The 22,915-nt window shown below is 43.8% G+C and overlaps 2 protein-coding genes and 1 long non-coding RNA gene across 6 annotated transcripts in view; 1 reads left to right on the top strand and 2 right to left on the bottom strand.

Annotated features, from left to right (window-relative positions):
• Positions 1-2,785: 2,785 nt before the first annotated feature.
• Positions 2,786-7,287, bottom strand: C11H15orf61 (chromosome 11 C15orf61 homolog). Its single transcript, XM_084816383.1, has 3 exons — positions 7,227-7,287; positions 6,498-7,052; positions 2,786-4,771 (listed from the first exon to the last, which is right to left on the bottom strand). The coding sequence occupies exons 1-3, from the start codon at positions 7,285-7,287 to the stop codon at positions 4,644-4,646; spliced, it is 744 nt and encodes a 247-aa protein (XP_084672509.1). The 3' UTR covers positions 2,786-4,643.
• A 1-nt stretch (position 7,288) lies between these two features.
• Positions 7,289-17,274, top strand: LOC146337306 (uncharacterized). The gene is made up of 3 exons (XR_014785427.1): positions 7,289-7,493; positions 13,349-13,479; positions 17,121-17,274. It is a non-coding gene; the product is annotated as an uncharacterized LOC146337306 (long non-coding RNA).
• The window catches only part of IQCH (IQ motif containing H), an 89,546-nt gene continuing 79,417 nt past the window's right edge, over positions 12,787-22,915 (bottom strand). For 2 of the 4 annotated variants that reach the window (XM_084817507.1, XM_084817509.1), the window contains 5 exons: positions 17,324-17,446; positions 16,410-16,471; positions 15,481-15,589; positions 13,592-13,695; positions 12,787-13,047 (listed from right to left, as the gene is read on the bottom strand). In XM_084817507.1, coding sequence (XP_084673633.1) covers position 13,047; positions 13,592-13,695; positions 15,481-15,589; positions 16,410-16,471; positions 17,324-17,446 — 399 coding nt within the window. In that variant the 3' untranslated portion in view covers positions 12,787-13,046. Of the gene's footprint in view, positions 13,048-13,590; positions 13,696-15,480; positions 15,590-16,409; positions 16,472-17,323; positions 17,447-22,257; positions 22,360-22,915 lie in introns of those variants that run through there. The other 2 variants (XR_014785426.1, XM_084817508.1) reach the window with 2 other exon arrangements.

Below are 22,915 nucleotides of genomic sequence, written 5' to 3'. Positions count from 1 at the left end.
TGAGGTCAGAACTTTCAGCTGTAATGCAAGGGGTTTGGCAAAAGTGGGGCACTAACCATTCAGGAAGTACAGCCAGTGGCATACACACACACCCATCGTTGGTGGCTCATAAGTAATGGAACGAATGGCTGACAAGCAGCTGCATGGCCAGGTGTGGCCTGTTTCCTGGGTGCCCCATGACCAATCAAGCAGATAAAAGGCCTGGGGCTGGTTCTGAGTGTTACATTTGCATTTGGTAGCTGTTCACTGGAACTCCCAACATGAGGTCCAAAGAGGTGTCCATGCGAGTGAAGGAGGCCATCATTAGGCTGAGGAAACAACATAAACCCATCAGAGAGATAGCAAAAACATTGGGAGTGACCAACACAACCGTTTGGAACATCCTGAAAAAGAAGGAATTAACTGGCAAGCTCAGCAACAGCAAAAAGCCTGGAAGACCATGGAAGACAACTAAAGTGGATGACCGCAGAATTCTGCTCATGGTGAAGAGGAACCCTTTCACAACATCTAGCCAGGTCAAGAACGCTCTTGAGGAGGTAGGCATGTCATTGTCAACATCTACAGTCAAGAGATGGCTTTATGAATGTAAATACAGAGGCTTCACAACAAGGTGCAAACCACTGGTACCGCTCAAGAACAGAAAGACCAGATTAGCCTTTGCCAGCAAACACCTAAAAAAGCTTGCCCAGTTCTGGAATAAGATTCTTTGGACTGATGAAACCAAGATTAACTTGTACCAGAATGATGGGAAGAGAAAAGTATGGCGAAGGAAAGGAACAGCTCATGATCCAAAGCATACCACATCATCTGTCAAACATGGTGGAGGCAGTGTTATGGCATGGGCATGTATGGCCGCCAACGGAACTGGATCACTGGTGTTTATTGATGACCTGACCGCTGATAAAAGCAGCAGGATGAATTCTGAAGTGTATAGGGCTATACTTTCTGCTCAGATCCAGCCGAATGGTGCCAAACTGATAGGACGCCACTTCATATTGCAGATGGATAATGACCCAAAACATACAGCAAAAGCTACCCAGGAGTTTCTCAAGGCAAAGAAGTGGGATGTTCTTCAATGGCCAAGGCAGTCACCTGATCTCAACACAATAGAGCATGCTTTTCACTTACTGAAGACAAGACTGAAGGCAGAAAGACCCACAAACAAGCAGCAGCTGAAGGCAGCTGCAGTAAAGGCCTGGCAAAGCATCTTGAGGGAGGAAACTCAGCATTTGGTCATGTCCATGGGTTCCAGACTTCAGGCAGTCATTGACTGCAAAGGATTTTCATCCCGGTATTAAAGGCGATCCTTAAGTTTGAAATGATGTTGGTTTGTTCCATTACTTATGAGCCACCAGTGATGGGTGTGTGCGCATGCCACTGGCTGTACTTCCTGAATGGTTAGTGCCCCACTTCTGTCAAACCCCTTGCATTACAGCTGAAAGTCATTTTAGCATGACATATAGGCAGAGGGCTTGTCTCTAAAAGGGGCTGAGCATCTTTTACCAGCTTCAGTCTTTCCTGGATAGGGATAGCCTTGTCAACATAATTCATGCTCTGGTAACATCCAGGTTGGATTGCTGCAATGCATTATATGTGAGGCTGCCCTTGAAGACAGTTCAAAATCTGCAACTTGTGCAAAATTCAGTAACCAGAATTCTAACTAGTTCATCTTAACTGAGTCATATCACACTTATTACATTGGCTCCCTATTTGCTCCCAAGCCCAATTCAAGGTACTGGTTATCACCTTTAAAGCCCTAAATAACTTAAGGCCCAAATACCTGAAGTAGCTTATATTCCCATATTATCCTACCTATGCACTGAGCTTTTGAGAGGAGGTCCTTTTCCAAATACCATCAGTGAGAGAAATATGCTATGAATTTACAAACCAGAGGGCCTTTTCTGTGGTGGCACTCTGACTTTGGACTGCCCTCCCAAAGGAGAGACATTTGGCACCAACTTTGTTTTCAATGCCACTGGCACTACAATATTTTAAAAACTTTTAACGTATTAAAATTTTAAATGTTTTATAACGTTATTTTATTCTATTTATAAATTAATCATGTTTTTGTTGGTTAATTGTTGGAAGGGTTTTATTTTCTCTTAATTTGCAACGGTATGTTTCTTATATGGATGATATTCTGGAGGTGACAGACTCGACCTTGGGGGAGCTGGGGGTGGCGATGGCCAACAGGAAGCTCTGGCATGGGCTGGTCCATGAAGTCACGAAGAGTCGGCAGCGACTGACCGAATAAACAACATGTTTCTTATATTGAACTGCTTTTTAAAATGTTGTGTACACCTCCCTCAGATCTGTTGTGGATGAAGGACAGTTTATAAATTTATAAGATTAAATAAAATAAAGAAAAATAAAGCTGTCAACCTGGTAAAACAGAAAAGGCTCCTGGAAATGAAAATGAGACCACCTCATTGTGCAACTCAACCAAGAATACACTGAAATCTTCCAGAGAGTCATGATCTACAATTTGAGAAGCTCTGTCTTAGACTATTCATGGCTGATTACTTGCCCTAAAGTTAAAGCAATTGCCTTAAGTTAAAATATCATTTATATTCACATAGGAAAAAATGGGCAGAATGTTTGATGGAGTTCATTATAATTGATAAAAGCCAGTGCTAACTGGAGGTCTACACTTCATGTTACTAGGATGCAGGAACATCCTTTTCCAAATTACATATTCACACATCCTCTGCTACACATGTCTTTATGAGAAACAGGAATTCTAAGAATGCCACTGCAAAAAAGCAATTCTCCACGAAATGGACAAACTCTCATTTATAGAAGGTAAGCCTTGCGCTTTATGAATAGCATACATTCCCTTTAAATACATCAACAGGTCACACACACATCCTAATGAATGCAGCAAGAGATATTATTATATTTGAACTCTGCCCTCAGCCATCTTCCAAGTTCATCCTTCACCATGATCAACTCCAAAAGTGCAAGAGGTCCATTGATTTTCATGTAATAAAAGAAAATATTACATTTGCTTAATTGTTACACAGAGCATCAAGCAAGAAATCAAGTTTCTATTAATGCTGCAAGCAGTTTTGAATTGTACTGGATCAATAGAGTAGTTTGTCAAAGAGGTTCTCCAAGGAGGGTTGCCCATCACTGTATGGACAAGGAGTCATGTTGCCGTCACTTATCGAAAAACAGGTAAGCAAAATCAGCAGTCTCCATTATCAGAAATCAAATAAGCTGCAGCTAGTGGAAGGGCCACTCCAAGGAAAAGCTGTATTTATAGTGTGGTAATTAAAAAACATTTTATCAGTCTTGTGCTGAGACCAAATCTTCACAGTGGAATATTGACAAAATCAGGAGCAATGAATGAGCAGTATTTGACTTTAAACTTATGAGCTGTGCTTATTTAATTTTGCCCGTTACTGGGAAAATCAGTTCTAGCCAATCTAGCAAAATGCTAATAGTCACTTTTATTATTAATGAAGCTTAATGTAACACACGAGCTACTCCACTGTGTAAACTATTTATTTAACTTGCATTAGAAATATTCTTTGGTACCAGCTATACTGGGGTGTTTCTTTGCTTGCCAATTTATTTAGAGTTGCTTTTAAATAAAGCAAATATATTACTTCTCTACTGTATGGAACCCTTTCACAATTCAAATCTGATGTTAAGTTATTTTAAGAGATATACTTCTGCATAATTTCATTGTAGCCCTATGCTGAAAAAATAAATTACAGTATTTATTTTCAATACAGCAAATGTCACTTCCCAAGAAACATAATTTGATAAAATACTAATTTTAAAGCAAACAAATCTCTCCATACACTCTTAGATCTGCCAACCAAACTTCAGACAATATGTTGTTCATTATCAATTAAGCACTGACAGTAGATGGAAGGAGTTCCAAAGCAAACTGGAGTGCTCATTTGGGCTGGGGAATACAAACAATTGCATGCATTATCTACACATAAGCTCTAAAGTATGGGCATGAGCCAACCAATAATTACTTTTAAGTTCCATTGAGTTCCATGGGAGAGTAAAGTACATTCTTAAATCACTAAAATCAGTGAGCCTAAAAAGAGCTCAGTTTTGGCTGGATCATACCCAACCTCATACTGAACCAGACATAAGCACCGTAAACCATTTATTAGCAATGCCCATATTGAACATGAAAAAAAATGAAATAAAGAACTTCTCAGAAATAAAGAAAAATCTGACTTCTAAATTTTTCCTCAAAGCACTTGTTTAATTATATGTGATTGAAACACTGTTTTGCAAATCAGTTTTGTTTAGAAAAAATCAAAGTTAACTCATTATGGAGAATGTAGTCAATTACATAAAATGCTGGTCAACAATCTCATATACAAGAAAAAACACACACATTACGCAATCAGTAGATAAGCAGAAAAAAATCCCAACAAGATATATTTTCATTATTCACAATTAGAATCAGTTTTTGAGGACAGAGTACACTTCATATGGAAAAACAAAATGCTGCCAAAGGAAAAATAGGGACATGTTTTGAAACCTTTACATATTATATAAGAATAAACTGCAAAGAACAATCCACCCCCTATGCCTCTGTTTTGAAGTGGCACAGCCCATTAAAATTAACTTTGCCGCAATAAGCAACAACAGTATCAGTTCTTGAAAGCTATTTAGTACATGGCACCTTCATCTTCTTTATTCAGAAAGTAAATAGTGACTGGGCCACTGCGTGTATGAACCGTCTCTGTGACAGTGACAAGGAACCAGGAGCCAATTCCATATAATAAAGTTGGGATACCTATCAAGAAAAACAACAACAGGCACAGATCAAAGAGTCAAAACCTTATATGGTTTCCAGTGCAGGTCTACTTAGAAGTAGGCCTCATTGACCTGGTTTGCATGACATGGCAGGTTATCATGGGTTAAATAATCCACGATGAGCTGCAGTGTGTTCAGCTGCAGTTTTGAATATGCGACCCCCAACTGGGAGTTGTGCCGTACCACGCGAACCCAGCCACTGTGGGTCATTCGAGGGTTAAACAACCCTCACATAACCCTAGTACTAATCAAGGATTATGTGAGAGTTGTTTAACCCTCAGATAACCCATGGTGGCCAGGTTCCCATGACATGGTGCAACCCCCAATTGGGGGTTGAATATCCAAAATGGCAGCTGCATGCACCGCAGCTCATCATGGGTTAAATAACCCACAATAGCATAGCCATGTCGTGCAAACCAGCCCTGTGAGTTCAATGGGTCTTACTCCCAGGAAAGTGTGCATAGGATTGCACCCTAAGAATATTAGCCATATTAGTTTGTAGCAGCAAAAAGAAGTAACTAAATCTATAGTGAAAAGAAGCATAGAGACTTAGAGAAATGAATGAATATCCTTAAGACTGAAAGTTGTCATAGTGCATTACTCCCATAGGAAAATGTACCACAGTGACTGCTAGTTTCCGCCTCTTTTTCTTGGGGTTATTGTAAGTAGGGAGGGAGCACACATAGCTGCCATAGTATTGCACTGGAAAGGTTCCTCCTGTGCAAGCAGCGAGTCATTGCTGACTCCTAGAGGGCTGCCGCTTTCGCTGGCGTTTTCATGGCAGACTATAGCGGGGTGGTTTGCCATTGCCTTTCCCAGTCATGACTACCTTTACCCCAGCAAGCTGGGTATTCATTTTACCAACCTCAGAAGGATGGAAGGCTGAGTCGACCTGAGCTGGCTACCTGGGACCCAGCTTCCGCAGAGATCGAACTCAGGTCTTGGGGAGAGTTTCAGCTGCAATACTGCAGGTTGTCTGAAATAATTCAGATTGGATGTCTGAATTAAAAGACATTATTTTACCACACTTTAGAACCATCCTGTTCCTTGTAAACAAACATAGTTAAAGCATGTTACGGTATAATCTATGATCTGCACTAACAGGTCTTTAGATTGCTCCCCAGAGATTACTTATCCAGCAGTCCCTTGACTGACCACATATGCTTCTCCAGTTCACAAGATACAGACAAAAGCCTTGGGGAATATATTTTGCTCTCTTGAGAGCGTAGGCTGCATTGATATGAAAAAGACTCCTGGCATATTTGTAGGAATAGGAATAAATATTCCTGATTTTGGCACACATTCAGTGTGATGATACCCTAGTGTTATCCATTGCTGTGGACAATCTGCCTCTATGGATTTAGAAAGATAAATTCCAGGATATCATCAAATATCCTCACTCTATAGCACACGCAAGCACACTGGGATGGCATGGGGCTTGTCTTGTGTTTATGTTAGATGAACCAGTAGTTCAAGAGTACGGACAAATACACTTGAAAAAAGTCCATATTCCGGCCCCTTCTTAGGTTAAAATCCTTTCCCCATGAGAAACGTCATTAAAGGTATTTTAAGGTATAAGGTATTTTATAAGGTATAAGGTTCAAGGTATTTTAAACCAGAGTAACAACAACATTCTAGTACCACCTTGAACCCTTGTCGCGTGTACCATTTCGGTAATGGGCAGTATGTTGCAAGGCGACACTCACCAAAGTTTATTAATTTAAGCGTCGTAAAGAAACAGTTCTGCATGGCCAGGTCTTGGCAGGGTGCCCGGGAGCAGTGGTACTTAATGAAGGGAAAGCAGCCAGTCCGCAGGATGTGGTAGTTCGCCCCTCTCACCTCCCAGTTGAAGCTGGAGAGCCCAAACTGGTCGTTGCGCACCGAGCTATACTTGACACAGAAAGACGTCCAGGGGGGCAGCCCCCGCTGCAGGAGGTGCTGGCTCAGCACTTCGGAGGCCCTGGGCTTCGGGGCGCCCCGCGCGGGCGGGCGGGCCAGCCTGAGGAGCCCCTCGCGCAGCTTCCTCAGGAGGGCCACGCCTGCCCGGGCGGGCTGGGCAGCACCGCGGCCCGCCGGCTTCCTCACGAGCAGCTCCCCCTCCGCCACAACAGCCTTCGGGGTCTCCCGTCTCCCACAGCGTCCCTCAGCACGGGGGAGAGGGAGGGGCTCCTTCCTCGAGACCCTCCCCCTCAAGCTACTTGCTGACACACACGCACCGCGGTCAGGCCCCACTGTCGACGAGCCTTTCCCCCCGCGGCTGCCTTCTCAGTTGCTCAGGGGGAGGCCCCGCCAGCATCTGAAGGAAGGCTCCCCCCTGCTCAAAATCCCTCCTGTTAATTACTCGGGGGGGGGCTCCTCCTTCTCTTCGCTCCTCACACAACGGCCTCCCCCAACCTGAAGGACAGGAGGCAGCCCCGCCCCTCCTCCTCTTCTACGGCCCCGCCGCAGCGCCCGCCCCTCCAGCGTTCGGCGCCTGCGCAGCAACTGTCCTGCCATCGCTCTGCGACTGCGCAAGAGGCGGGCTCGCGCGCGCGCGCGCGCCCCGGCACGGCTTCTCGCGCGCGCGGCAAAGAGATCGGCCGCTAAGCTCGCGGGCGGGGGAGCGCCTGAGAGGCCCTTCGCTGAGGGGAACGGCGGGGCGGGGCCCCTTCCAGATAAATTAGGCCCTCACGGCCCGAGCGCGACGGCCGCTCCCCGAACAGGTCGTTGAATGAGGCCGTTTGGGCCAGAAATCTACCGCAACTCACAAACAAACCAACCCCCAGAGCCCCGGGTGTGGTGATTTATCCGAGGGGAACGCGTGGTTTTGAACGGTTAAGCGTCGTCTGCGAGGGGGCGGGGTGAGAAGAGCTGAACGGAAGAGCAAATTGAGGGGTGGGAGCAGTGCCCCCCCTTGGGTGATTGTGAACAACATTTCAAACTCCGCAATCTCAGACCAGTGAGCTGGAGCGCAAGACTGTGCTAATTAATCAGTTACTACACAACAACATACCCTGTTTATGTAGTAGAATGCAGTGCAAGCCACTAATTGTTAATCATCGCCAGTAACAAATTGTGACTCAACGTTACCTTTTGATAATTAATAGAGCATGGAGAGCTTTAATATAATTCTTAATTAGCTGAAACCGTATGTACATATGTATGTATGTGGGTGGGAGAGGCAAGCAAGACCAAAAGGCCTCAAAGTGGGTGCTCCGTTGAAATGCTGGCTTAGAATGAGGGGTGACTCTGTAGCCACCTGTTGGTTGCCACTGCATTTCATGGGCAGCCAGTATTAATCTTGAAGCCCAAATAACTTGCCTGGGGTGAAATTGCATTGATGGAGAAATGCGTGGAGGACGAACTAAGCATCTGATTAATAGTCAACATTTAATCTATCCTTTCTTCGTGGAGTAGATAAGCTTTTGAGTTACACATACCTCTTAAACATAATGGGAGGCTAGCTCATTCTTACTATATATAGGCCTGGAGACCCAGCTGCTCCAACTGGCTGGGAACACTACATGACATGCTGTCTTGAGTTCTGGCACACTAGAAAGGTGGAGTTCAGTGCAATTAAATAAGGGCACTTGCCTAGGAGTAAGCCCCTTTGAACAGTGTGGAACTTATTTGCAAGTACATATGCATAGGATGCCCCTTCATGGATCACTGCCTTGTCGTGGCGAAGGGGCTTGCGTAACTCAGTGAAGCCATAAGCTATGCTGTGCAGGGCCACCCAAGACGGACAGGTCATGGCAGAGGGTTCTGACAAAATGTCCACTGGAGAAGGAAATGGCAAGCCACTCCAGTATTCTTGCCAAGAAAACTCCATGGAACGTATCACAAGGCTAAAAGATATGACACCGGAAGATGAGCCCCTCAGGTCGGAAGGTGTCCAATATACTACTGGGGAAGAGCAGAGGGAAGTTCCAAGTAGCGCCAGAAAGAGTGAAGCGGCTGGGCCAAAGCCGAAAGGACACTCAGCTGTGGATGTGTCTGGTGGTGAAAAGAAAGTCCGATGCTGTAAAGAACAATATTGTTTAGGAACCTGGAATGTCAGATCAATGAATCAAGGTAAGCTAGAGGTGGTCAAACATGAGATGGCAAGACTGAACATCGACATCTTGGGAATCGGCGAACTAAAATGGACAGGCATGGGCAAATTTAATTCAGGTGACCATCATATCTACTACTGTGGGTAAGAATCCCTTAGAAGAAATGGAGTAGCACTCATAGTCAACAAAAGGGTGGGAAAAGCAGTACTGGGGTACAATCTCAAAAACGATAGAATGATCTCAGTACGAATCCAAAGCAAACCATTCAACATCACAGTAATTCAAGTCTATGCCCCAACCACTGAGGCCGAAGAAGCTGAGGGTGATCTGTTCTATGAAAACCTACAACAGCTTCTAGAACTAACACCAAAAAAGGTGTCCTTTTCATCATAGGAGATTGGAATGCTAAAGTAGGAAGTCAAGAAATAACCGAGATAACAGGCAAGCATGGCCTTGGTGTACAAAATGAAGCAGGACAAAGGCTAATAGAGTTTTGTCAAGAGAACACGCTGATCATAGCAAACACTCTTTTCCAACAGCACAAGAGGCGACTCTACACATGGACATCACCAGATGGTCAATATCGAAATCAGATTGATTATGTACTTCGCAGCCAAAGTTGGAGAATTTCTATACAGTCAGTAAAAACAAGACCTGGAGCTGACTGTGGCTCAGATCATGAGCTGCTTCTTGCAAAATTTTGGCTTAAATTGAAGAACATAGGGAAAACCACTAAACCATTCAGGTATGACCTAAATCATATCCCTTATGAATATACAGTGGAGGTGACAAATAGATTTCAGGGATTAGACCTGATAGACAGAGTGCCTGAGGAACTATGGACGGAGGTCCGTAACATTGTTCAGGAGGCAGCAACAAAATCCATCCCAAAGAAAAAGAAATGCAAGAAAGCCAAGTGGCTGTCTGAGGAGGCTTTACAAGTAGCTGAGGAAAGAAGGGAAGCGAAAAGCAAGGGAGAAAGGGGAAGATATGCTCAACTGAATGCAGATTTCCAGAGAATAGCAAGGAGGGACAAGACGGCCTTCTTAAATGAACAATGCAAAGAAATCGAAGAAAACAATAGAATGGGAAAGACTAGAGATCTCTTCAAGAAAACTGGAGATCTCAAGGGAACGTTTTGTGCAAAGACGGGCATGATAAAGGACAAAGAAGGCAGGGACCTAACAGAAGCAGATGAGATTAAGAAGAGGTGGCAAGAAGACACAGAAGAACTATACAGGAAAGGTCTTAATGTCCCTGATAGCCATGAGAGTGCGGTCACTGAACTTCAGCTGGACATCCTAGAGAGTGAAGTCAAGTGGGCCTTAGGAACCATTACTAACAACAAAGCTAGCAGAGATGACAGTATTCCAGCTGAGCTATTTAAGGTCCTAAAAGATGATGCTGTTAAAGTGCTGCACTCAATATGCCAACAAATTTGGAACACTCAACAGTGGCCACAAGACTGGAAAAGGTCAGTTTACATTCCAATTCCAAAGAAGGGCAATGTCAAAAAGTGTTCAAACTACCATACAACTGCGCTCATTTCACATGCCAGCAAGGTTATGCTCAGAATCCTACAAGCTAGGCTTCAACAGTATGTGAACTGAGAACTACCGGAAGTACAAGCTGGGTTTCGAAGAGGCAGAGGAACTAGAGATCAAATCGCCAACATTCGCTGGATCATGGAGAAAGCAAGAGAATTCCAGAAAAACGTCTCTTTCTGCTTCATTGACTACACTAAAGCCTTTGATTGTGTGGATCACAACAAACTGTGGCAAATTCTTAAAGAGATGGGAGTACCAGATCACCTTACCTGTCTCCTGAGAAACCTGTACGAGGGCCAAGAAGCAACAGTAAGAACCAGACATAGAACAGCCGATTGGTTCAAAATTGGGAAAGGAGTACGACAAGGCTGCATATTGTCGCCCTGCTTATTTAACGTATATATAGAGTACATCATGAGAAACGCTGGGTTGAATGAATCACAGCTCGGAATTAAGATTGCTGGGAGAATGATCAACAACCTCAGATACGCAGACGATACCACCCTAATGGCAGAAAGCAAAGAGGATCTCAAGAGCCTCTTGTTGAGGGTGAAAGTGGAGAGTGCAAAAGCTGGTTTGAAACTTAACATTACAAAAACTAAGATCATGGCATCTGGCCCCATCACTTCCTGGCATATAGAAGGGGAAGAAATTGAAGCAGTGACAGATTTTATTTTCTTGAGCTGCAAGATCACTGCAGACGGTGACTGTAGCCATGAAATTAAAAGATGCTTGCTCCTTGGGAGGAAAGCTATGGCAAAGCTAGACAGCATAGTAACAAGCACAGACATCACCTTGCTGACAAAGGTCCATCTAATCAAAGCTCTGGTTTTCCCAGTAGCAACGTATGGCTGTGAGAGCTGGACTATAAGGAAGGCTGAGTGCCGAAGAATTGATGCTTTCGAACTGTGGTGCTGGAGAAGACTCTTACAAGTCCCCTGGACTGCAAGGAGGTCAGATCAGTCAATCCTAAAGGAAATCAACCCAGAGTGCTCATTGGAAGGACAAATACTGAAGCTGAAGCTATTTTGGCCACCTAATGCGAAGAGAAAACTCCTTGGAAAAGACCCTGATGCTGGGAAAGATTGAAGGCAAAAGGAGAAGGGGACGGCAGAGGATGAGATGGCTAGATAGCATCACCGATGCAATGAATGTGAACTTGAGCACACTCCGGGAGAGAGCGGAGGACAGGAAGGCCTGGCGTGCTATGGTCCATGGGGTCACGAAGAATCAGACACGACTTAACAACTGAACAACAACAAAGATGTTGTTGGACTGCAACTGCCTTCAGCTCCATCTAGCCTAGCCAGTGATGAGGGCTAATGGGAGTTACAGACCAAGATATCTAGAAGACCTCAAGTTGCCCACCCCCAGTTTAGATTATAAGCATGTGTGGGCAGGGGCTGATTTATTTTTAATCTGTGCATAGTGCTTAGTACATTTTTGTTACTTTATAAACAGGAATAACAACAGGGTTTAATTAGCACAGCCGCTCAGCTCCAGAACCCTATTTTCCCCTTCAGTTACAGATCTCAACCTCAGAAGAACTTGCGAAGTGAAATATGAATACATTTGCAATGTGATTTGTTACGGATGAGCCCATCCATTGGTTCTGTTTCCATACAATCCTACTTCAGCTCTTAATGAATATCCAATTTATTCTATATGCAGCCGGGAAATCATGTTTATACAATATACACCTGGGAGTGTGCCTCAATGAACTCAATAGGACTTACTTCTGAGTAGATATACCTAGGACTGCACTGTTGCTCCCCAAAAGAAAGAAAAAAAGTGCTGCCTGCATTTCTAGGCTTGCCTCAGAGCAGGTGAGCTTCCTAGGTGCATTCCTTAGTTCACTGGAAAAAGCTTGGACGTAGTAATATACCCACATCAAAAAATTATAGGACCCCCAAAAGGAAACTTAGAGAGCAATCCTATGGCCCGCTAGACACTGTCTAGCGGGCCATAGGATATGATACGCTCATTTCTGGGAACCGACTGTGCTCTGAGGTCAGTTCCCAGAAAACCGACTGCCCCTCTCGTCTGCGCTGCCTTGGAGGCAGCGCGGAGAAGCCCTGTCCTCTGCGCTCGCAAGAGGAGCGTGGAGCAACTGAAAAGGGGTGGGGCTGGGGGGTGTTCCGGGACAGGGAGAGTGGAGCTGCTTGTACAACACATCCAATGTGTAGTACAGCAGCTTCCTCTCCCGGTCAGGCCCCCAGCCGCTGCACAGCCGAAAACGGCTGTCTAGTGAAAAACAGCAAGGCAGGAGAGGCGAGGAGGGAATGATCCCCCTGTGCCTCTCCTGCCTTGCTTTGGGTAGGCGGTCACCTCCGAGGTCGGAGGCAGCCGCCTATCTAGTTAGGATTGCACCCTTAAAAAACTAAAGTAGTTTAAAAAACACATTACATCTTGTTGGAAGAATAAATCAATATTCATTTAAGCCACATAAAAGAAATTGCATCTGTTACAATTCCTATTGAGAACATTTCTGTGAGTCTGGGACTCACTACTGACATCTGTATATCTTCAGCTGTGTTTTCAAAAATCCAAAACATAGTTGTAGGTACAATATTTACTGCAGCGCAGATGCAGCGTACTTGAACACTGACAACTTGATGAAGAATTTGAAGATGTACAGTGAGAATCACATGATGGCACATGGAATAGAGTTTAACCTATAGGAAGAAATAAATTGTAACTTAACAAGATCATCTTCAAGGTTTTTTTAAAAGTACATTCTTTCTGCATTCAATGCTATCCTGCCCTAAAGACAGGATTAGAAAGAGACTTGCTAGTAACTAATATTTTACTACAGTTTATTTCTAAAATACTTGAATTATGAGACTCTAAAACAGTTCTATTAAATATGAAAGTTTGCCTACAACCAAAGAGCTTGTGTGGAAGTAAAGTAATACGTCTCCCTCCACAGTTTGTGCTTAAGATATTTTTTTCTTCTCCTAAATTTTAAAACCTCAGGCTCAGCACAGCCCTAAAAGAAGCTTTGACCATTGTGCACCACTCATAGCTAGAAAATGAAGAAAAACATTACCAGAAGCCAGATAAACAACCCTGACCAATTAGAAGAGAGCCTCACACTGGCAGAGCTGGTAAGCTTCTAGTTTGAGCATAATATGACTGAAAGGGTATCTGAAAGTGAATGTTGTATTTCCCCCTGGCATGAAGAAAAAGGTGAAGGAAGAAGACTTAATGTTTACTAACTATTTTGTGGAAGCTTGTGCTTTGGAGGCCTGCTGGTCCTCTTCAAATTTCAACTTGTTTTGTTCTGTAACTCCCAAAATTTTTTCAATATCTTGGACTGCTCCCTATAACAAAGTCAAACAGCCAAATGGTGGAACAGTTGTTTATGCTACAAGATGTCTCTCCCATTCTCACCACTGGACTAGAGAAAGGAGCCCACACTGACTCTTTTCAGGACTGGCCCTCCAAATGTGGCAGGTGGTTTGTTTTAACTAGTAGTTAAGGTCTATGTTAACACAGAGCTAAAGCAACAGAATCAAACATTCAGGGTAAGGCTGAAGGAAGCAGGAGCTGCAAGAAGGTATTAAGGCTCAAGTACTCAGGAACCAAGATAACAATTCCACCAGAACTGTTCCACTAGTAGCAGTTTAATTGCTACTGTTTCAAATACCAATGAACTTCCTTGACTCTCTGAAGAACCATGATTTTTAAAGGCACAAGGCCCAAACAATCATTTCTCATTTTAGCATTGCTACGGAGCTTCGAGCTGGATCCTTTTGTAGCATGTGCATAGTGCTTCTCTCGGAGGTTGGAGTGCCTGAAGCCTCTAGGTGCAACATAACCTACTAGAATCTAAATCTGAATTTTAGATTGAGGTCATGTTCATCTTCCCCTAGTGAGACAGTTTGTTTCCCTTGATAACTGAAGAGGTTCTGGGTACCAGGTACTATCTATGTTGCTGTTGCTATTATTAAGGATTCTCAGTCTGGGTGTGTGAGATCCTCCTCACAGTAGATACCAGGGCCAGTGCTGAGCTTGAGTGGGCTCTCTGCATGGTATTGCTGATGGACCCCCCTGGCACTGACCCTTGGCCCCTACCCCATCAGGCTCCCACTCAGAATTGCTGCTGGTACCCAGCACCATTTGGATCTCCCAGCAGCACTGCAGCCACCAGTCACTCCCCCTCTTCCCTGGATGGGCTTACTTAGCAGCAGTGGTACTTTTGGGACAAGCATAAAAATGAGGCACCTGCTCCTACAAGCAGCTTCCAAAATGCAATGCCTAATGTTGGGGTTGGGCATTGCATTTTGGGAAATAAAATATAGCAGCCATCCAGTGCTGATTGGAGTCGAGCAGGCTGCTCCATTCCTAAAATGCCAGCACTGCTGAGTAAGCCCATCCTTGGGGGGAGGACAGTGAGTGCCAGCTCTGCAGCTGTAGTACCACCCAGAGCCCCAAGTTGTGGTGGGTGCTAGCAGCAATGCCGGGCAGGGGACTGATGGCGAGACACCCACATAGGGTAGGCATCAGCTTTATTAGACCTTGCCAAGATCCCTTGTCTGGTCTGGGAGTACTTGGAGTAAGGCTCTGTCCTGCACCATGGTTTGAGACCTACAGTACCCAAGAGAGGGGATGCGGGTGCAGCCTCTGGGTTTACGAGATGTAGCCTATAAATGGATATCAGAAAATAATCAAGCTTGTTTATTTGTTACTTCTTATTGTATGTGTTTTAATATCTCAACAGTTTCCTTTTATAAGTCAATGAGCACGCTTTAGGGAGGAGAGCATGAAGACTGTTTTGCCTCTCCAATTAGCAACTCCAGGAATGGATAAATCTGAGATGAAAACCAAATTCCCCTTGAAGCTAGCAGTATTGCTAGAGTGAGGACTTCCTTTCAAATAAACCTGTGGCTCCCAGCTCAAGCAAATCTCTGTTTTCACATCTAAAACTCTTAAATTTAACTAACAGATTCACTGGGAATCTCACAATATTGACCTGCATGCTGTAAAATATGTACTGCTAAGAACAGAACCCAGGATGGTTTAGCACTTGTTTATAATACAGCATGAGGTGTTTTCTGTCCTTGAACAGAAATTTAACTGGAATCGTTAGTTAATTAACACCTCACCTTAAAATTGGTCTCGGCATGCATATTAGGTGCTGATAATTCTTGATAGATGATGAAGAGATGCTGAGCAAAGGTCATGAGGACCCCCTGGAGATGTTCTCCAATTGTTCTGTTAATGATATCCAAACAAATGACTTTGCCAATGATTCCATTCGCATGCTTAAAAACAATCGCCCTCTCATTTGGGCTTGTCAGACGGTGGAATTTAATGAGTATTTTCAATCTCGTAAGGTGGCAATCTTCAGGGAGATATGAAAGATGAGGCTCCATTTTAACTTGTCAGTAAAAAGGATTTGTGTAATAAATAATTTTTATTAATCAAGTAGCAGAGGAGAGCAAGAGGTTTAGCCATTCCACGCAAAAGACTGCTCCCTTTTCAAAACCACGTTGGGCTTCAAATACGTGACCAGATACTACTGACAGTATGAGATACCACTGTAGTACTAATACTAGAGCATTCTGCTGGAAACTTGTCCTTTCTAAGTCCCACTGCAGCAAATGGCAATCAAACAGTTTCAATGGGGCTTGGGCAAAATAGGGCCTGCTGCTTGCTGTGTACTGAACGAGAGCACAAGAAACATTTCACAAGTGCTACCTATCTGACCTATCTATCCCTCTGTCTGTCTATCTCTGACTTGGTGCCCCTTGAACCATTTTGCACCCAAGGCCATGTGTGTCTGTGAAAGAGCTACTCTCTCAGGAGTAACAACAACTAAGAGTCTTGTGGCACCTTAAATACTAACAAATTTATTGTGGCATAAATTTTATGCCACAAGACTCTTCCTTGTTTTTGCCGCAACAAGCTAGTACAGCTACCCCTCTCAGGAGTGTTTGGGTACGGAAGACTAAACCTCAGCAGGGAGGAGGGGTGTTAAACTAGAGGGTTTTCAAAATGTTTCCAGTCTTACAGTTATCTCCTGCAAACTTACAGCATTCCAAATTTCTGTCTCTTCTGATCTTCAAACATTAGAAAAATTGTGCCTTCTTTTAGCTGTTGAGAATGGGGAAAGGTGTTAGAATTTGCATACTAACTACCTAGAAATTATAACAATAGGTTATATATAAAACTGCCTAGAAATTAATTACAAAATAAGATGCTAGACCATTTTTTGTGGGGATAATTAAAATTAAAGAAGGCCAGTTCATTTAAGACCAGGAGTGAGAAATTTTCACTTCCAGGCTGATATCAAAATTCAGCTGTCAGCAATCTAAAAAGAGATGTGCCTAGACTGAAGACTGCCTGTAAACCACGCTCACTGATCTGTAAGCCCCTACCTCTTAACCCCACATGTGTAGGAGGTGTCTGTAGTTACTCTGTGGCACAGCACCTGCTCCTACAAGCAGCATCACATGTTTCAAATCACAGACCTGAATTAAAATTAGTTTTCCAGGGTCTGAATTTTGGATAGTGACAGACGATCATATGTGATAGAATCACAGAGCTTGTAGAGAGATTCATATGAATCAGGGGCCAAAAATGTGGAGGTACTAACTTTCCTGTCGTCAGTCTAGAAAAGATTTGCATGCTGTTCCTCTTCCCAAACTGTTTTATTTGGTAGCGTTTTTAATTCTGTTTAGTTTTTACATTACATTTTATTATGTCTGTAATAATGTGAACCTTTATTTTGTGAACTACCCAGAGAACATCAGCTACTGAGAGGTTGTTGTTGCTGTTCAGTCGTTAAGTCGTGTACGACTCTTCGTGACCCCATGGACCATAGCACGCCAGGCCTTCCTGTCCTTATTGAGTGGTACAGAAACGTAAATAAAATAAAAATTTCCCCATCTTTTCCTAGTTTTATATCTCTGTTTCATTTAAATGTAAAGCACACAGCCTTCTCACCTGGACATCATATCCAATCCCATGAGCCTTGCACATCTGAAGGAAAACATTATAGTAGATGAGGGAAAGGTTGACATGCATAATCGAACTGCTCATGACAACAGAGCGGCTGACAATGGAAGCCTGGCAAAAAAGGAAAAGCAAAAAAACAAAGTTTAATTTTATGAAACACTAACAGATTCCTGCTTCAACGCAAAGCACATTTATACATTAGTGGCTAAACCCAATGCCCTATATTATTTTGCTTCCTAAAAGAAACACATCTCAACCTTTGTAATTGTTAACATCATAGTCACATGAACAAAGATAAGCAATGTTTGATAACACAATAATTCAAGAGGGCATTGCCTTACCTAAGTACTATTCACACACTACATATAAGTTTATGTCCCCCTAGCACAAATCACTCTACAGTCATGTGATCTGGCCCTCAGTGACAACAATGGGGGAATTTGAGGGCATTATGTAGTTAAACTGTAATAACTGACTGTGCGCACATGGCTTGAAACAGAAAGCATTGAGCCATTGGGGTGGCAAAGAGAAATTTGAAAATGTGTTACATATGACCTGAAAGCTCTGAACCCACAAGACAAATATAAATGACTCAATTTTTTAAAAACCTTCAATGGTTTTGAAGTAAACCAAGTTCTTCTGAGCAATTTGTATGCTGTTCGAAAATCCCAATGATATCCAACTCCACAAACTTTGAAAGTTATGCTGGTTTAGATTTCTGCTTGGAGGAGGGATCAAAGGGTAGATGTGCCCTAATATTACATTTGTATTCCACCCCTCTCCAAGAAATTCAGGGCAGCATACATGGATCTCTCCCTCCATGTTTTCCCCTCACAACAACCCTGACAGGTAGTTGAGTTTGTGACACAATGACTGATTGGTCCAAGGTCACCCAATGAACTTCATGGGTCAGTGGAGACCCTGTGGAGATTCACAGACCCTGTCTCCATGACAACGGAGCCCCCCAGGCTCCCTAAGGAAAGTGCGAAGTAGTTATTTCCCCTTGTGTGCCTTTGTAAAACAAGTCTCCCAACAAGCCCCCTTTGTAGCCCATTGCTGCGCTTGCTCAAGGTAACGGAGGGGCGAGCCCCCCCCCCCCCCCGCCCAGTGTGTGCATTTGTAAGGCAAGCCTCCCAAGGAGCGAACGAGCCAGCTTTGTAGCCCACTGCTGCACTTGATCCCAGTAACAGAGGGGCAAAAGAAACACTCCCAATGTGTGCATTTGTAAGACAAGCCTCACTGAACACAATGGGTGTTACTCCTGGGTAGACACACATATGCTTGTGCTGGGAAAGAAGGGAGGGAGAATACAGGGATGGGAAACCAGCCTACTTTCTAACCAAATCGATACTGCCCAGGATCTCTATATGGAAGCTGTGAAGTAGTTACTTTCTAAGGCAATAAACCAAACAACGAAGAATCAGAGCCTCAAGATTGTGTTTTAGAGCATTTAAAGAATGTGCTTTAAACTGTGCCATTTCAATTGAGGGGGATCTCTGCAAATTCTGATGTGGGCATTCCCAGGAGAAGCCTCACTGAGCACAATGGGAGTTACTTCTGAGTAAACACTAACTAGTATGTGCAGGGAGAGGACACACACAGGAAACACCTCTTTACCAGGGTCACGTTGAAAGGCACCCCCCTGGGCAGGGCTAGAATACCTGAGGTAAATGCGGGGGTTGGGGAACACAACACCTATACTGCTGAGAACCTGACTTGAAGAAAAGAATCGGACTTTAAGCAGTTTCAGGAAATGCAGTTTTTCCTTGATAAGCTCCGGGGTGGCTGTTGGATGGCCACAACATCATGTATCCCTAATGACCTCATCACGCAGCCAACTCGGAGTAAATGGCTGGTGGAGACATCCCTCAAGTCTCTGCTGGTCCAGGTTCAATACCACACCATATTGATCCTCATGTTGAAATTATAATAAAATATGATAAATATAATATAAATGCTAATGTGCTAATATAAATATAATAAAAAATGCTCTAGCTGGTTTAGGGGCTATAAAAGCAAGCAAGCTCCCAGACAGCGAGCAAACCGGGAGAGCAAACAGGAGTTCCGCAGGGGAGGTCCCTAACAATTTTTAAAAATTTCTTTTTCTTGTAACACATACTTCCATACCAGTGGGATTCTCTTGTTAACTTCCAGTGAATAGAGGAAAAAGCACAGGCTATCCCAGTAGAATCAGAAAGCTAGAAACATAAAGGGAATAGAGACTACGGAAGGAAAAGACTCTCCAGTGGTGGTGACCTGCAAGGTCTGTGCAATGTTTGTTTTCTTGCCTGAGATCAACGTGGCCTACCTGTGCAACAAGTGCAAGAAGATTACGCTGTTGGAAGAAAAAATAAGAGGACTGGAGCAGTGAGTGTCGACCCTCAAGGGAATAAGAGAAGATGAAGAGTTTTTAGAACGGTGGAGCTACAGCAGCAAAGTTAAGTACAGAAGCTAGAAGAGCAACAGCAAGCTGAAGCAGAAGAGGAAAATGCTGAGGCGAGGAAAATGAAGTAGAGGATACTCCTTGGAAAAGGCAAAAGTTAGGAGAAGAAAAACTAGAAGCCACTCTGCACCAGTGGAAGCAGTGGAGCTATGGAACCATTTTCAGGTTCTTGAGGATGAGACTGGAGGGCAGCCTGCAGAGGAAGAATTACAGGGGAACCTGCATGAGTGAGCAAGAGGCTGAAAGTCAGTCAAGCAGAGGCAAGAAACCAAGCCTACAACAAGAAGAGAGGAGTAGCAGCAGCAGCAGCAGCAGTGGGAGACTCCTTGCTGCGTGGGATTGAGACCCAAGTATGTCGCGAAGACCCGTGGACTCGCCAGGTATGCTGTCTCCCAGGAGGACGGATTAGAGACATGACTGAAGAGTTGCCTGCACTCATAAAGCCCACTGACAGGTATCCCTTTCTTCTCATCCATGTGGGAACAAATGATACCGCCAAGCAGAGCTACGAAGAAGTCACATCAGACTTTGAAGCTTTGGGAAGGAAACTCAAGAACTTTGGGGCCCAGATAGTTTTCTCATCCATCCTTCCAGTAGTTAGAAGAGGGATAAAAAGGGAACAAAAAATACTCTGGGTGAATGACTTGCTATGAATGTGGTGCCAACACGAGAGATTTGGATTCTGGGACCACAGTCTATACTTTCTGGAAGATGGACTGCTGGCAGGGGATGGGTTGCACCTCACAAGGGCTGGGGAGAATGTGTTTAGCCACAGCACAAAGAACTTCATCAGGAGGGATTTAAATTGACTCCTACAGGTGAGGGAGACGTAAAGCTGGGGGTAACAATGGACAAAGGCTCATGCACCGCAATGGAGAAAACAGCTCTAATAGTGCCAAATAATAGTCTTCAGAAACATGTAGGAAGAAAGCCAGACTATAAAGCACATGGTTTTTGATGTCTATATACTAATGCCCAGAGTATGGAAAACAAACAGAACGAACTTGAACTCTTAATACGGAAGGGAAATTATGACTTGATAAGCATAATTGAAAGTTGGTGGGATGACTCCCATGACTGGAGTACAGCAATTGAAAGATACAACTTGTTCAAAAAGAACAGAAGGAACAGAAAGGGAGGTGGGGTTGCACTGTATGTGAAAAAGACATATCTCTGCACAGAAATACAGGAGGATGAGCTTGGTAGCCCCATTGAGAGCACCTGGGTTAAAATAAATGGAGCAAAGAATAAAAGGAACATGGTGGTTGGAGTCTACTACCAGCCACCCAATCAAGGAGAAGACGAGGATGAAACTTTTGAGGAGTAAACTGCCAACGTTTCAAGGAAACATGATGTTGTAGTAATGGGGGACTTCAATTTCCCCAATATTTGTTGGGAGACAAATTCTGCAAAACATGGCCCCTCCAAGAAACTCCTGACTTCTGTAGCTGATAACTTCCTCCTACAGAAAGTAGAGAAAGGAACTAGAGAATCAGCTATCCTTGATTTCATCCTAACCAACAGAGGTGACTTAGTGGATAAAGTAGCAGTTACAGGAACTCTGGGGGCAAGTGACTAGGTTATGCTTGAGTTCTTGGTTCTAAAGGAAGCAAACGCCAAGTGTAGCAAAACACGTACCCTGGATTTTAGGAAAGCCAATTTTCATAAACTCAGAACAATGATAAGTAAGGTCCCATGGCAAGCGACTCTAATGAGAAAAGGAGTCCAAGGTGGGTGGGAGTTTTTAAAAAAGGAAATTCTCAAGGCACAATTATAAACAATTCCAACAAGAGAGAAAGGTGGAAGACAACAGAAGAAGCCAATGTGGCTTCACAAAAAGCTTAGAGATGACCTGAAAACAAAAAAGGACACACATAGAAAATGGAAGGAAGGCCAAGCTATAAAGGAAGGGTACTTGGCCTTGGCTACTGTTGTCCTTGTCTTCAAAAAGGGCAAAAAGGAGGAACCCAGGAACTACAGACCAGTCAGTCTGACTTCAGTCCTGGGAAAATTCTGCAGCAGATTATATAGTGATCAATCTATATGCACCTTGAAAACAATGCAATGATTACTCGAAGCCAACATGCTTCAAGAACAAATCCTGCCAGACGAATCTGATCTCATTTTTTGATCGGGTAACCTCCCTTGTGGACTGTGGGAATGCTGTGGACATAATATATCTTGACTTCAGCAAAGCTTTTGACAAAGTGCCCCACGATATCCTGATTAGCAAACAAGCTCAAAGTGGGCTAGACAAAACAACGATCAGGTAGATCCACAGTTGGCTACAGAATCGGACTCAAAGAGTGCTTATCAATGGGACCTTCTCAAACTGGGGAGAGGTAACGAGTGGGGTACCGCAGGGCTCAGTCCTGGGCTCAGTGCTCTTCAACATTTTTATTAATGACTTGGAGGAGAAGGTGCAGGGAAGGCTGATCAAATCTGTAGATGACACAAAATTGGGCGGGATAGCTAATACCTTGGAAGACAGAAACCAAATTCAAAGTGTTCTTGATAGGCTGGAGCACTGGGCAGAAAACAACAGAATGACATTTAATAGGGATAATGCCAAGTTCTGCACCTAGGAAAAAGAAACAAAATGCACAGTTACAAGATGGGGGATACGGGGCTCAACAACACTACAAGCGAGAAGGATCTTGGAATTGTTGTAGCTCACAAGCTGAATATGAGCCAACAATGTGATGTGGCTACAAAAAAGGCAAATGCTATTTTGGGCTGCATTAATAGCAGTATAGCTTCAAAATCACGTGAATTATTAGTTCCCCTCTACTCAGCAATGATTAAGCCTCATCTTGAGTACTGTGTCCAGTTCTGGGCACCACATTTTAAGAAGGCTGCAGACAAACTGGAGAGGGTTCAGAGGAGGGCAACGAAGACTGAAAACAAAGCCCTATGAAGAGAGACTGAAAGATGACTTCTCGATCCTCCCAGAATGCCGGACATGGAATAATGGGCTCCAGTTACAGGAAGCCAGATTCTGGCTGGACATCAGGAAAAACCTCCTGACTGTTGGAGCAATATGACAATGGAACCAATTACCCAGGGAGGCGGTGGGCTCTCCCACACTGGAGGCATTCAAGACGAGGCTGGACAGCCACCTGTCAGGGATGCTCTGA

Source organism: Heloderma suspectum, chromosome 11, assembly GCF_057233095.1.
Source record: "Heloderma suspectum isolate Gila_16-S chromosome 11, 16-S_ref, whole genome shotgun sequence".
NCBI lineage: Eukaryota > Metazoa > Chordata > Lepidosauria > Squamata > Helodermatidae > Heloderma > Heloderma suspectum.
Note: the sequence above shows the minus strand (reverse complement) of the source record. Positions and strands in the feature narration are given on the sequence as shown.

What these genes read in the sequence shown, in the direction of transcription:
- C11H15orf61 (XM_084816383.1), bottom strand. Translation starts at nt 7,287, where the DNA reads ATGGCAGGACAGTTGCTGCGCAGGCGCCGAACGCTGGAGGGGCGGGCG. An exon ending in GCGGGCGCTGCGGCGGGGCC is followed by an intron (nt 7,053 to 7,226) that starts GTAGAAGAGGAG and finishes GCAACTGAGAAG; the next exon opens with GCAGCCGCGGGGGGAAAGGC. An exon ending in GCTTAAATTAATAAACTTTG is followed by an intron (nt 4,772 to 6,497) that starts GTGAGTGTCGCC and finishes TTTTCTTGATAG; the next exon opens with GTATCCCAACTTTATTATAT.